General features: G+C 39.9%; 1 protein-coding gene across 4 annotated transcripts in view; it reads right to left on the bottom strand.

The window, feature by feature from the left end:
* Positions 1 to 15,536, bottom strand: part of RPRD2 (regulation of nuclear pre-mRNA domain containing 2) — a 123,657-nt gene that overhangs the window by 53,225 nt on the left and 54,896 nt on the right. For all 4 annotated transcript variants that reach the window (XM_010387266.2, XM_010387265.2, XM_010387264.2 and 1 more), the window contains exon 2: positions 9,533 to 9,662. In XM_010387266.2, the coding sequence (XP_010385568.1) occupies positions 9,533 to 9,662 (130 nt within the window). The remainder of the gene's footprint in view (positions 1 to 9,532; positions 9,663 to 15,536) is intronic.

Genomic DNA, 15,536 nt, shown 5'->3' on the forward strand with positions numbered 1-15,536 from the left:
TATACCCATTGAACAATAACTCCCCATTCCCTGACCCCTACCCCAGTCCCCGACAAACACTATTCTATTCTTTCTATGAATTTGACAGTGAAAGTACCTCACTGTGTATTTGTTTTTTTTTTTTTTTTTTCATTAGTTTCTGTTCTTATTTTATTATATCCTTCCTTTCTTGGGCTATTTTGCTCTTCTTTTAAAACTTCTTGAGATGGATACTTAGTTCACTGATTTTTAGAGTACTTTCATGTTCCTTTATAATGCTTTACATATATTAGCCTATTTAATCCTCACAGTATCCCTAAGAGACAAACTGTACTATTATTTTCATTTTATAGATGGGAAAACTGAAGCATGAGAAAGTTAAATAAATTACTCTACCAAGTAAGAGATCCAGGATTGAAACCCATGCAACCTTGCAAGTTTGACTCCAAACCTTGCATTTTTAACCTCTAAGCTCTGCTGCTTCCCAAGGAGGAAGAGCTACTCCTTGAAGAAAAACTCATAAGCACTTATATTAAGATATATAGGCCGGGCGCGGTGGCTCAAGCCTGTAATCCCAGCACTTTGGGAGGCCGAGACGGGTGGATCACGAGGTCAGGAGATCGAGACCATCCTGGCTAACACGGTGAAACTCCGTCTCTACTAAAAAATACAAAAAACTAGCCGGGCGAGGTGGTGGGCGCCTGTAGTCCCAGCTACTCAGGAGGCTGAGGCAGGAGAATGGCGTGAACCCGGGAGGCAGAGCTTGCAGTGAGCTGAGATCCGGCCACAGCACTCCAGCCTGGGCGACAGAGCAAGACTCCGTCTCAAAAAAAAAAAAAAAAAAGAGAAAAGATATATAGTATGAGCGGCTGGCTAGAGCAATGGCTCATTACTGGGATTTAGGAGAGTTGGTGGTAAGGATGGGAAGACTGAGATTTGACTGTAGAAGTCTTTAAGTGGCATCCCTTTTTTTTGTTTGTTTGACACAGGCTCTTACTCTGTTGCTCAGGGCAGAGTACAGTGACACCATCACAGCTCATTGTAGCCTTCACCTCTCGGAACACAGGCACATGCCACCACACCCAGTTAATTTAGTAGAGATGAGGTCTCCCTATGTTGCCCAGGGTGGTCTCGAACTCCTGGGCTCAGGTGATACTGCTGCCTTGGCCTCCCAAAGTGCTGGGATTATAGGCATGAGCCACCGCACCCAGCCCTCTCTTATTTTTTAATGTTGTTTCCTATCTTCAAGTCATTTTATATGACTTATTTTATCATCAGTATCCTCATCTGTAAAATGAGGATAATAATCTTTGCCCCTAATTATATCATATATTTGATTTGAGAATCAAAGAAAATAATAAAGATGAAAGGAAATTTCTTTCTTTCTTTTTTTTTTTTTGAGACGGAGTTTTGTTCTTGTTGCCCAGGCTGGAGTGCAATGGTGTGATCTTGGCTCACTGCAACTTCTGCTTCCCAGGTTCAAGCAATTCTCCTGCCTCAGCCTCCTGAGTAGCTGGGATTATAGGCACACGCTACCACGCCTGGCTAATTTTGTATTTTTAGTAGAGACAGGGTTTCTCCACGTTGGTCAGGCTGATCTCAAACTTCTGACCTCAGGTGATCCACCTGCCTCGGCCTCCCAAAGTGCTGGGATTACAGGTGTGAGCCACCACACCCAGCCAGAAATTTCTTAAATCATAAAGCAATGTAAAAATATATTTTAAAGGATTTCAGAGTATGCCTTGCTAATACTAATTTGTTAATTATAATAATAGCAGTAGTAGGCACAGTCATCTTCCTCATCATAGCAACAGCTAACATTTGTTGTTTATTAAACATCAGTCACTGTTCTAAGCCCTTTATATATATTATTAACTCATTTAGTTTCCATGCTTTATGAAGTAGGTACTATTATTGGATTCATTACACAGATGAGAAACTAATTTTATTTACGTAAAGTTATAGAGTTATGAGATGGCAGAGCCAGAATTCAAATCTATGCACACTGGGTTCCAGAGACTATGGTCTTAAACCATTGTATCTCTGGACATCTATGTGTATGTAGTTTGAAGTGAATGAAAAAGGTAACAAACTGGGAAAATAGTTAGCAGGATATAATATTCATGTATCAAACAGAGCAACAATAACAGAAAATCAAAAGGCAGAGAGAAAAGGAGGAAGAAACTTTAACAGAAGAATCAGTTGTTGGTAAGTGACTAAGAAATAAGAAAGAAAAATTTAAGATTACTAAGGGGCTGTTATAAAATGAAAAACTGTAAGTTAGATTTAGGAGGGCTATTTGGCAGAACAGAAACAATAGAGGACCAAGAGTTAGAAAAATCTGGGTTCTAGTCCCAGGACTTACACTAAATTGTCATTTTCCTTTGGGCGGTATCTTAACTGCTCTGGACTTCAGTTTTTCTCATTTTGTAGAAAGAAATAATAAAATCTGGGCCAGGTGCAGTAGCTCATGCCTGTAATCCTAGCACTTTGGGAGGCCAAGGCAGGAGGATCATGAGGTCAGGAGTTCGAGACCAGCCTAATCAATATGGTGAAACTCTGTCTTTACTAAGAATATGAAAATTAGCTGGGTGTGGTGGCGTGTGCCTGTAATCCCAGCCACTCAAGGCTGAGGCAGGAGAATCGCTTGAACCCGGGAAGCGGAGGTTGCAGTGAGCTGATATCGTGCAACTACACTCCAGCCTGGGTGACAGAGTAAGACTCTATCTCAAAGAAAAAGAAAAAAGCGGCCGGGCGCGGTGGCTCAAGCCTGTAATCCCAGCACTTTGGGAGGCTGAGACGGGCGGATCACGAGGTCAGGAGATTGAGACCATCCTGGCTAACACGGTGAAACCCCGTCTCTACTAAAAAATACAAAAAATTAGCTGGGCGAGATGGCAGTCGCCTGTAGTCCCAGCTACTCGGGAGGCTGAGGCAGGAGAATGGTGTGAACCCGGGAGGCGGAGCTTGCAGTGAGCTGAGATCCGTCCACAGCACTTCAGCCTGGGCAGCAGAGCGAGACTCCGTCTCAAAAAAAAAAAAGAAAAAAAAAAAAAAAAAGAAGAAATAATAAAATCCAATCTGCTTATCTCCAAAGTTAGTTACCATTTATATAGCAATTTTCAATTTATATTGAACATATTTTCACATAAATTGAAACTGTAGGAGTAGGACTTTACAGAAAGTAAGGTGTGTTCTGTTTCAGGCATTCTGAACTGAATATGGACATATAACATTTAAGTAGAAATTCTCAACTGGCCGGGTGCTGTGGCAACTACTGGGGAGGCTGAGGCAGGAGAATTGCTTGAACCTGGGAGGCGGAGGTTGCCGTGCGCTGAGATTGCGCTATTGCACTCCAGCCTGGGCAACAACAGCGAGACTCTGTCTCAAAAAAAAAAAAAAGAAAAGAAAAAGAAAAAGAAAAAAGACAAGAAAATAAAAGAAAAAGAAAAAAGTTTGTTTTCAGACTTTGGAATATTTGCATTATCCTTACTGGTTGAGCATCTCTAATTTGAAATCCAAAATGCTCCAATGAGCATTTTCTGTGAGCGTCATGTTGGTGCTCAAAAAGCTCCAGATTTTGGAGCATTTTGGATTTCAAATTTTCAGATTATGGGTATTTAACTGGTAACAAGCTCATTATTTCCTCAAAATCTGTCATGACACCTTTTCCCAAAAAAGATCATCCATATAATTCTCTATACACCCTTAAGAGTCAATAAAATCACATTAAGCTCTTATATAACAACTAGCATAAATTCATTTTTCAGTTCAATTAAAGATGAAAATGTATAAGCACAAATAATTGCCTTTTACGAACACCTGGGATAGGGACAGGATTTTGGAAAGCTCTACCCACATCAAAGATATACCTACTCTTACACCATCCTGACACAATACAAGCAAACCCTCAGTTCTTAAAGGGATTCTTCCATAATCTATATATAACTTATTGAAGTCATTGCTGGTTGCAGAGTAGTCCACCGTTTCCCAAGTGTAACTCAACTCTGACATTCATAAACACTTTTCTTTCCCTGTGCTTCAAATTAAAGTTTCAACTATTCTGGTCTCACGGTGATGTATATTCAGATAAACTGGTATTTTTGTCCCTTAGCTAGGACCTCTAGGACACAAATGGCAAATATCAGGTTGGTTTAACTTTCATTTTTACCCCTCCCTCTCACATACATATTTTCTTACAATAATAACTAGTATATCTAAAATACTTTCTCCAGGTTTCCAGCCCATGGAATTTCCAACCAGTGATAGAAAAGATAAACTGAAATTTAATAAAAAGAACTGAAATAATTAGATAAGTACTAGAGAAAATAGTTTCCCAACTTATCTGAAAGTCCTACTTTCCCTTCTTTGGGCATCTCTTTTAACATGTGGCCGTGAGTCCACCCCATACCAACTTTTAATCAAGTGAAATCAACAAACACTTTAAAGGGACTCAAGGAATAAAATTAATGTCCCTAATAAGTTGCCCATGGTGCAATATGATCATCAAATGTGTTTTGTCAGCAATATTATTTTTTAAATCTGACAATGTCACACATATAAAAATCCAAATTTCTGTCCTAGTTTAAAAGTGAGAAAAGTTTGGCAGCGTATGTTAATGCTGGGCTCACATTTCTTCATGGCCATTAGCCAAGGACTGAGTAACTGCTGTCCTTCTTAAGTGGATTTTTTTCTCATACTCAACCTACTTTACTCATCTGTATTACCTGCCAGGAACTTCTAGACATTTGCCCTCCTTGAATTAAAGGACTCAAAACAGTCTTAAGTTAACAGAAAAAAATTCAGAAAAGAAATCAGTTTATAGTAGAATTGTGAATAAGAGCTTTATTTTATTTATTTTTATTATTATTTTTTGAGACGGAGTCTTGCTCTGTCACCCAGGCTGGAGTGTAGTGGCGTGATCTCGGCTCACTGCAAGCTCTGCTTCCCGAGTTCATGCCATTCTCCTGCCTCAGCCTCCCGGCTAGCTGGGACTACAGGCACCCGCCACCACGCCCGGTTAATTTTTTTTTTTTTTTTTTTTGCATTTTTAGTAGAGATGGGGTTTCACTGTGTTAGCCAGGAATGATGGTCTCGATCTCCTGACCTTGTGATCTACCCTCCCTGGTCTCCCAAAGTGCTGGGATTACAGGCGTGAGTTTTAAAAGGGGAAGTGGTGGTCAGGATGGGGCTGTTTAAGGAATACGTAAGTCCTTTATTTGTTTATTTCAGAGATAGCATCTTGCTCTGTCACCCAGGCTAGAGTGTGGAGTGCCATGGTATGACTATAATTCATTTCAGTCTTGAACTCCTGGACTCAAGAGATCCTCTTGCCTTGGCCTCCTGGTGGCTAGGAGACTACAGGCACATGCCAACATACCTGGCTAATTTTTAATTTTTTTACAGAGACAGGCTCTCACTGTGTTGCCCAGGCTAGTCTCAAACTCCTGGCCTCAAGTGATCCTCCCACCTCAGCCTCCTAAAAGTGCAAGGATTACAGGTATGAGAACCATCATACCTGGCATTAAGCTCTTATTTTAATATCCTCTGATTTACCATATAATTTATAATTAATTTATTTATAAGCAAGAGTGTATTTTGTTTCACTAATACAATCTTCCATTCCTGTTTATTGTTTTAAGATATATTTTATAACTGGTAGGGAATTTTAACCTTACCATTCTTAAAAAAAAATTACCTTGGATATTTATCCTTCCACAGGAAATCCTATTGAGATTTTGATTGGGATTATAGAGTATAAATTACGTATTAGGAAAGAAATGTATTTTTAACAATACCAAATCTTTCCCTTCAAAAAACCCCATATATATGTATATATACATATATATATACACATACATATATATCTCTTCATTTATCCAGATCTTCTTTAATATCCTTTAAATTTTTAAAATTTTTTTTATAAAAGCCTTACATATTTCTTATATTTATTCTTGGGTGGGGTTTTTCTTTTATTTTTTGTCTTCCAAAATAAATCTTTCTTCCTAATTACAGTTTAAAATAAGTTGCTGCTGGCATACATAGGAAAGCTACTGATTTTGTATGTTCAACTTGAATCTGGCTATTTAGCTGAGTTATCTTATTAGTTGATCATCATGACTTTCTGTGTAGGCTAAGGGTTGGCAAATTATGGACCTCAGACCAAATCTGGCCTGCTGCCTATTCTTATTGGAACATAGTCATACCCAATTGTTTCTGTACTGTTTGGTGCTTTCATGCTAGAATGGCATTGTTAAAGAGCTGTGACAGAGATACTATGGCTCAAAAAGCGTAAACTACTGAACTATTGACCCTTTATAGAAAAGGGTTGCCCAGCCCACCTGATGTAGATAATTATATTACCTGCAAGTAATGACAAGTCTGTCTCTTCTAAATGCATTTTATTTATTCATTCATTCCTTTTTTCTTTTTCTTGAGATGGGGTCTTGCTCTGTCACCCAAGCTAGAGGGCAGAGGCACGATCTCAACTCACTGCAACCTCTGCCTTCCAGGTTCAAGCAATTCTTGTGCCTCAGCCTCCCAAGTAGCTGGGATTACAGGTGTGCACCACCACACCCAGCTACTTTTTGTACTTTTACTACAGATGGGGTTTCACCATGTTAGCCAGGCTGGTCTTGAACTCCTGACCTCAAGTGATCTGCCTGCCTCGACCTCCCAAAGTGCTGGGGTTATAGGCATGAGTCACTGCACCTGACCTATTTATTCATTCATTCATTTCTAAATAAATGGAACCTCCAGCATAATGATCAACAGTAATGATAATGGAGGACTTCTGTCTTGGAATGCTTTGTTTCATCATTACATATGATGTTTACTACAGGTTTCTGAAGACATGTTTCATTGAGTTAAAACATTCTTGGGGGCTTAAGGTTTTAATTTAAGAACTGTACTTTATTCCAAGATTATGTCCTTCTCACTTTTTTCCATGAAATAATGGTAGTAACACACAAAGTAGTTGTTTTTAAACATATCTTTACATGGTAAAAAAAAAAAAAAAAAAAAGGTTGACAACTGTATATTAATCCATGAAATAGGTCATGAAATTCATGTCTAGGAAACACTAGGCTAAGTTACAGATATTACAGTGATATTTATAGCAGAAACTCTAGTGTATTGTTGTTCTTATTCACAATTACACTGGGTTTTATATATAAAGAGGCAGCATGGATTAGTGGTTAAGTGGCAAAGAACATGGGCTTTGGATTTAGATAGCCTGAAGTGGGAATCTGGCTCTCTGCCTCCAGGTAGCTCTTGGAGCTTAGGCAATTTACCTAACCTCTCGAAGTCACAGTTTCTTCTTCTTTAAAATTAGAGTAACAAGACCAGACGCGGTGGCTCACTCTTGTAATCCCAGCACTTTGGAAGGCTGAGGCAGGCAAATCACCTGAGGTCAGGAGTTCGAGACCAGTCTGAGCAACATGGAGAAACCCCATCTCTACTAAAAAAACAAAATTAGTTGGGCATGGTGGCGCATGCCTGTAATCACAGCTACTCGGGAGGCTGAGGCAGGAGAACTGCCTAATTGCTTGAACCTAGGAGGCGGAGGTTGCAGTAAGCCGAGATTGTGCCATAGCATTCCAGCCTGGGCAACAAGAGCGAAACTCCATCTCAAAAAAAGAAAAAATTAGTGTAACAATAGTGCCCACGGTATAGTTGTTCTCAAAATTAAATGATAAAGCACTCTGTATAATATTTAGTCAATTATAAATATCCAACAAATGGTAGGTGTTATTATTTTATGTACTTGTTTACTTAGTACATTCAAGTAGTACCATATTTTAATCTTTTCTAATAGCAAGGTAGACATTTCAAGTTAACAATCCTAAGGAAGGAAGAGGGATCAGTCAGTTCTTTTATTTCTTATTTTCAATATATTCCAGTTTCACAGGATCACTCAGTTCTGACTGGGTTAATACAAATGGGTCAATGATAATAAATACATAATCTGAGGAAGCATTTAGCTATTATGGTTGTTCCATATAACTGTTTATATATTGTTACATATATTGTTTATCCTGTAACTGTGTGTGTCTCTTGTAGAAAACAATTTACAAATACGGATGCAACACAAAGAACACACTATTAATACAGGGCAAAAGTAAGATGAGATATAAGCTTGTACTGTATATATACCAGAATTCTCCCCAAATGTGGGGATGTTCAATAGGCATTCAAAAAGAAGGGCCCATGGTCAGAGTTCAGGAAATGCTGTGTTTTTGTTTTGTTTTGTTTTTGAGATGGAGCCTCACTCTGTCGCCCAGGCTGGAGTGCAGTGGCACAATCTGGGCTCACTGCAAGCTCTGCCTCTGAGGTTCACGCCATTCTCCTGCCTCAGTCTCCCAAGTAGCTGGGACTACAGGTGCCCGCCACCATGCCCGGCTAATTCTTTTGTATTTTTTAGTAGAGATGGGGTTTCACCGTGTTAGCCAGGATGGTCTTGATCTTCTGACCTTGTGATCTGCCCATCTCAGCCTCCCAAAGTGCTGGGATTACAGGTGTGAGCCACCGTGCTCAGCCAGGAAATGCTGTTTTGAAATTAGCATTGTAAAGCCCCAAAAAGAAATCAAATTATTGATATGGTAATGTGAACTTTGAATCTTCAGGAAAGGAAAAGTAGTATGGATCATTTTCTAAACTTATTTGAGCACAGAACCCTTCTTCCTCTGATCATTTCATAGGAATACACTGTGGGAAGTGCTGGATCCAATTACCACTAAAAATGAAGTTAAATCAATATGGAGTTGCGAGTATGACGTTGGGAAATAATTTCCATTTCTCTTTACAGATTTCATGGAGGGAAAAAAATTTCAGTAAGACTCAGAAGAAATGAAATGTGTTAAAACAAACAAAACAGACACAGTAGTTAGAAGGAAGCACATTCAGAGATTATCACCAGGAGACATACATGGTCAAGTAAGGATAAACAGGAGACCAGCTTTTGAAAACAGAAGAAAGAGTTTTTAAAAGAAAAACATGGCTGGGCATGGTGGCTCATGCCTGTAATCCCAGCACTTTGGGAGGCTGAAGCAGGTGGATCATGAGGTCAGGAGATTAAGACCATCCTGGCTAACATGGTGAAACTCCATCTCTACTAAAAATACAAAAAATTAGCTGGGCATGGTAGCATGCACCTGTAGTCCCAGCTACTTGGGAGGCTGAGGCAGGAGAATTGCTTGAACCCAAGAGGCGGAGGCTGCAGTGAGCTGAGATCGCACCACTGCACTCCAGCCTGGGTGACAGAGCGAGACTGTTTCAAAAACAAAAGAGGAGAGGGGAGGGGAGGGGAGGGGAGGGGGAGAAAGAGAAAGAGAGAGAAAGAGAGAGAAAGAGAAAGAGAAAGAGAAAGAGAAAGAGAAAGAGAAAGAGAAAGAAAAAGACGTGTGTGTTAATAAGAAAGTAATAATCAACCATTTAGGCAAATTATCCTTCAATCTTCAAGCATGTTCAACTATTACAGTTCTTAATGGGTAAAGAAACTAAAATTCTAAATTGTCTAAGTTTAGATCCCATAGAGCAACAAAGATTTACTTACTTCACTAGAGCAGCTGCTTCAGGAAGTACATCAGCAAATGATTCACGGAATATGATTGCATTTTTCCTTTTACAGTTCTGTATGACATCATTGGCAAGGTAAAAGAGATTCAAACGGTGGGGATATGCAGCTAGAGATGACAAAAGACAATAAATAAAACCAAATGAGTCAATTTACAGTTATTTCAACTTATTCCAAATACAGTGTTCTCAAACTATAACTGGTATTTTTTTTCTTACATGGATATAAAAAGATGAATGTAATTACATAGATGGAAGGGAGGAAGGATGGATGGATAAACTGACAAATGAACTAATGGATGGAAGGGAGGAAGGATGGATAGACAAACTAGCAAATGAACTAATGGATCAGTTTACCAAACATACTAAAAACCTTGACTACTTCAGGTTAAGATTCTGTTCAAGATACTCCTCAAGGAGATTTCTCCCTCACTTTGTAGATGTTTGGCACTAAAAAAAAGACCCAGTAACTCTGGAGAAGCTAAAATAAAACACAATTATAGTCTCAAACATCTGGGAAGACAAAAAAAAAAAAAAATGAGCTGAACATGCTCAACTTGTTGCAGAAATACCAAGGTTAGTAGAAAGAGCATGGGCTTTGTAATCAAATCAGAATGCGACCTTAAGCAAATTGCTTAACATTTATTATAGATAGACCCTCCTCCCCATCAACCAATCCAGATACTACTCAGATACATCTTAGTCTTCCCATCTACTGAAGGGAGGCTCTGCTGCTGCTTTCATCACTAGACGAATGTCCTGCAAAATAATACAATCCTATGTATGCATCTAGGTTAAGCTTTTCTTTTTCTTTTTTTGAGATGGAGTCTCACTGTCGTCCAGGCTGGAGTGAAGTGGCACAATCTCAGCTCACTGCAACCTCTGCCTCCTGGGCTCAAGCAATTCTCCTGTCTCATCCTCCCAAGTAGCTAGGACTACAGGTGTGCACCACCATGCCCAGCTAATTTTTTTGTATTTTTAGTAGAGATGGAGTTTTACTATGTTGGCCAGGCTGATCTCAAACTCCTGACTTCAGGTGATCTGCCCGCTTTGGCCTTCCCAAAGTGCTAGGATTACAGGTGTGAGCGACCGCGCCCAGTTGGTTAAGTTTTTCAGTGGCTCACAACAAGGCCCAATCAATGTACTATCTGGAACCCTGAGCAAAGTCCCCTTAAGCTTCATTATTATGCTAGGTAATTTCAATGTCTAAATGGATGATCTACCATGTTTTCTTGTCTCTCGGTTCCTTGACCTCATATTCGGTGACCTTCAAGAACCACTCCTTTGCACATTTAAAAATCTCCTCCTCTGATCACAGTCTCCCACTCCTATTATACTTGTTCTTTAATTTCACCAAGATCTCAGCTTTTTATTTTCTCTAATTCTACATTCTTTTCTCAGTACTCAATTCTTCACCAATTCCAGAGTCTTTGTCCATTATTTAAACCAATATTTTTTTAAAACCCTCATACTCTTGTCCTTCTCCTCTCTAATTCAGCCTTCTATCTCATGTACTTAATGAAATCCCAAATTTGGATCAATCTAACTGCATTTACTGCACCTTTATTTCTTCTGCTGGATTCTGCTGAAGAAAAATCGTACCAAAAAAAATTTAAATCATACAAATTAAAAGTCTCCTTCTTCACCTGGACCCTCCACATGTGCTTAGTCAGCATCCTCTCTCAAAGAAGTATTTCGAATTTTAACCACTTGTCAGGCCCGAATCTTTACCACATCACTTCTCACTCTCAGGAGATAAGCTTATATGGTGTTTCACAGAGAAGGCAAAAGTCATTAGATGGAAATTATCTTGTCAAAAAAATGTATCCACATTTAAACTTACCTAGATCAATTTACCTAGTAAAAAGCATTACTCCTATTAAAGAGTAATCCTTCCACTACATACTGTTTCCTAGACTCTATTCACACCTTGAGAACATTATACTACATTAACTATGCTTGCTTCATTTTTTGTGTTTTTTGTTTATTTGAAGACAGGGTCTCACTCCTGTCACCTAGGCTGGGGTGCAGTGGTGCGATCACAGTTCACTGCAGCCTCCTCGGGCTCAGGTGATCCTCCCAGCTCAAGTCTCTCGAGAAGCTGGGACTTAAGGCATGCCACCATGCCTGGCTAACTTTTTTTGTATTTTTAGTAGAGACAAGGGTTTGTCATGTTGCCCAGGCCGGTCCTGTACTCCTGAGCTCAAGCAATCTGCCCACCTCAGCCTCCCAAATTGCTGGGATTACAGGCATGAACTACTGCGCCTGGCTTATCCTTGCTTCTTGTAATTTAGTTTGATTCTTATTTATATTATTATTATTATCATTATTATTATTATTATTATTTTTGAGACAGAGTTTCACTCTTGTCGCCCAGGCTAGAGTGCAATGGCACAATCTTGGCTCACTGTAACCTCCGCCTCACGGGTTCAAGCTATTCTCCTGCCTTAGCCTCCTGAAGTAAGTGGGATTACAGGCGCCTGCCACCATGCCCAGCTAATTTTTTTGTATTTTTAGTAGAGATGGAGTTTCACTATGTTGGCAGGCTGGTCTTGAAATCCTGACCTCAGGTAATCCACCCACCTTGGCCTCCCAAAGTGCTGGAATTACAGGCATGAGCCACTGCACCCGACCTCTTATTTATATATTTACATTGTATTCCTTCAGGCTGTCTCTCAACATAGGTATATACACGTCTCTCCTATCTTAAAGTTTTCTTGCGACCACCTTAGGTTACCCCTAGCCTTTCCTTCCTTGCCTAATGTTAGTTAAGACCTTTTAGTGTGAAGAGTCTGAAAGAGTTTTGTATGATCACTGTCTACACTTTTAACTCCCATTAACTCCATAATTATAGGAGCCACTCTTTTATTGCACTTAAAAAATATGCAATCTACCATGCTAAGAGCTTTTTATAAATTATCTCATTTATGTTGCCAATAGTTCACTCAAACGCCAATTTTCAAGTTTACTAATAAATTCAATTTACTAAACCCAATGGAGATTTTTTTTTTTAATGTTATTTCTTTGTAGCTTTGGCACACAGAATAATCTGTCATAGTACTTTCTCCTTTGGCTTCTGTCTTAACCACTCTCCTGGTTTTCATCCTACCTCTCTGGGTCCTCCTCTAGAATCATGTACAGGTAGCCAGTCTGGCTGTGATCATCCTTGTTTAAATGTTGATGTTCTCCAGGATTCTCTCCTGAGCACTCTTCTCTACTCATAGCATAGTGTTTTAAGATTTCAGGCTTTAAGTCAATCTTTTCCATTTCTGGCTCTGTCACTTGTTAGCTTTGGAGTCTTTTACATTACTTAACTCTTCTCTATGTTGCTTTCCTTTGTAAAATGATAACCTCACAGGATTGTTAGAAGAACTAAATAAAACAATATATGGAAAACAATTAAGATAGGGCTTAATGCACAGCAAATGGAATGCTATCAGCATAATCACCTCCTTCTAGTTGCTTTAACTACTTCAACCAATGTATCAATGACTCCCATATTTGTAAATATCAAGCCTGGATTTCCCTTTACCAGTCAATGTACACATCCACTTCAAAGTCTCCGAGGCACCCTGAGCTTGATTTTAATTTTTTTTTTTTTCTGTCACCCAGGCTGGAATGCAGTCACAATCTTGGCTCACTGAAACCTCTGCCTCCTGGGTTCAAGTGATCCTCCCACCTCAGCCTCCCAAGTAGCTGGAACTACAGGCACATGCCACCATGTCTGGCTAATGTTTTTTTTTATTTTCTTTTTGAGACAGAGTTTCGGTCTTGTTGACCAGGCTGGAGTGCAATGGCACGATCTCGGCTCACTGCAACCTCTGCCTCCCGGGTTCAAGTGATTCTCCTGCCTCAGCCTCCCAAGTAGCTGGGATTACAGGCATGCGCCACCATGCCTGCTAATTTTGTAGTTTTAGTAGAGACGGGGTTTCTCCATGTTGGTCAGGCTGGTCTTGAACTCCTGGCCTCAAGGAATCCACCAGCCTCAGCCTCCCAAAGTGCTGAGATTACAAACATGAGCCACCGCACCCAGCTGATTTTAATATTTTATTTTATTGTGATTTATTTATTTATTGAGATGGAGTTTCACTCTTGTTGCCCAGGCTAGAATGAAATGGCGCGATCTTGGCTCACCGCAACCTCTGCCTCCCAGGTTCAGGCGATTCTCCTGCCTCAGCCTCCCGAGTAGCTGGGATTACAGACATGCGCCGTCACACCCAGCTAATTTTTTTTGTATTTTTAGTAGAGATGGGATTTCTTCATGTTGGCCAGCCTGGTCTCGAACTCCCGACCTCGGGTGATCCGCCTGCCTCAGCCTCCCAAAGTATTGGGATTACAGGCATGAGCCACTGCACTCGGCCTTATTATTCTATTAATCACCTTTCTCTTTTTCTGTCTGTTACTACTCCTTAGTCAGAATTTTAGCAATTCTTTCTGACTCCTCCTTACACCCTTACACCCTTACACCCATTAATAAATCTCCAAACTCTAGCCAATTTTGTCTCCAATAATATTTCTCAACTTTATACCCTCTTGTCTTTCCCTTCCTACTATTGCTGTTTTCCGGGTTTCAGTATCGTTGACCTGGACCACTCCTGCAACAGCCTCCTAGGCATCTGCCCCTAGACTTGCTCCCCTTAAATTTCCTCCCTATATTGTTGCCAAATTTATTTCTTTTCTTTTTTTTCTCTTCCTTCCTTCCTTTTTTTTTTTTTTTTAAGAAAAGATCAGATTTGTTTGGAGAAAACAAAAAACCCACAGCCCAAAGGATGTGAATTTATATCTCAAGACATCTCCAGGTATTAGGTCTACAGATTACAAATCATTTTTATAGAAGGTATTTTTGTATAAATTTTACATGCATTCAGGAGCAGGATATAAATTAATCCCCGTTTCTATTTTAACAGGGGAGCAAGGTAGGAAAGTGGGAGTCAAATTCATTTTCAAATATGCAAAATTATCTAATTATTTCTCATATCAAATCTGTCAATGATTTCACACTGCTCAATGGAAAAAGCGGAAACACTTCAGCTTCCTTTACAGTCTGCATCCTGCCTTCTCTTCCAGTCTCATTTCTCCCCCCTCAAATTCAAAGTTCCATCTTTAATGAATTACTCACAATTGCCAAAAACCCTGCTAACTTGTGTTTTCTCTTTTAGTCAGAATTTTCCTTTTCTATAACTCATCCTAAACAGTTTTCAGTGGTTTTCTACTCATCCATAGGAAAACGTCCAAAATTTTAAATTTAACTCATGTCAGTTTCTGACCACCCCCATGTTAAATCTCTCCTTCTTCCTGCAAACCACCCCAAACTATTTTATTACTACTTTTCCTCAATGTAAACTCTCCACTCTAGTCAGAGCACTTTGGAAATTCTGGAGGAATGAAAAGTGGTTGAGGTAGTCTGGGAAGATGCTTAAAGTCTGTGGTCTTTAAGCACCCTATACTTTACCTACTATAGCATTTATCACACTGTAGTGTACTTGTCTGTATCCCCACTGGATTATAAGCACCCAGAAGACTGAATTTCTCTTGTTCACTGCCTTATTCTTTTTTTTGGAGACTGAGTCTCACTCTGTCACCCAGGCTAGAGTACAGTGGTACAATTTCGGCTCACTGCAACCTCCGCCTCCCAGGTTCAAGCGATTCTTGTGCCTCAGCCTCCCGAGTAGCTGGGATTACAGGTGCCGGCCACCACGCCTGGCTAATTTTTGTATTTTTAGTAGACAGGGTTTCACCATGTTGGCCAGGTTGGTCTCGAACTCCTAACCTCAAGTGAGCCACCCACCTTAGCCTCCCAAAGTGCTAGGATTACAGTCATGAGCCACCATGCCCGGCCTACTGCCTTTTCTTTTGTTTGGTTTCTGTTTTTTTTTTAAGACAGAGTCTTAAAAAAGTGGTTGAGGTAGTCGCCCAGGCTGGAGTACAGTGGCGCGATCTCGGCTCACTGCAACCTCCACCTCCCAGGTTCAAGCAATTCTCCT

Source organism: Rhinopithecus roxellana, chromosome 8, assembly GCF_007565055.1.
Source record: "Rhinopithecus roxellana isolate Shanxi Qingling chromosome 8, ASM756505v1, whole genome shotgun sequence".
NCBI lineage: Eukaryota > Metazoa > Chordata > Mammalia > Primates > Cercopithecidae > Rhinopithecus > Rhinopithecus roxellana.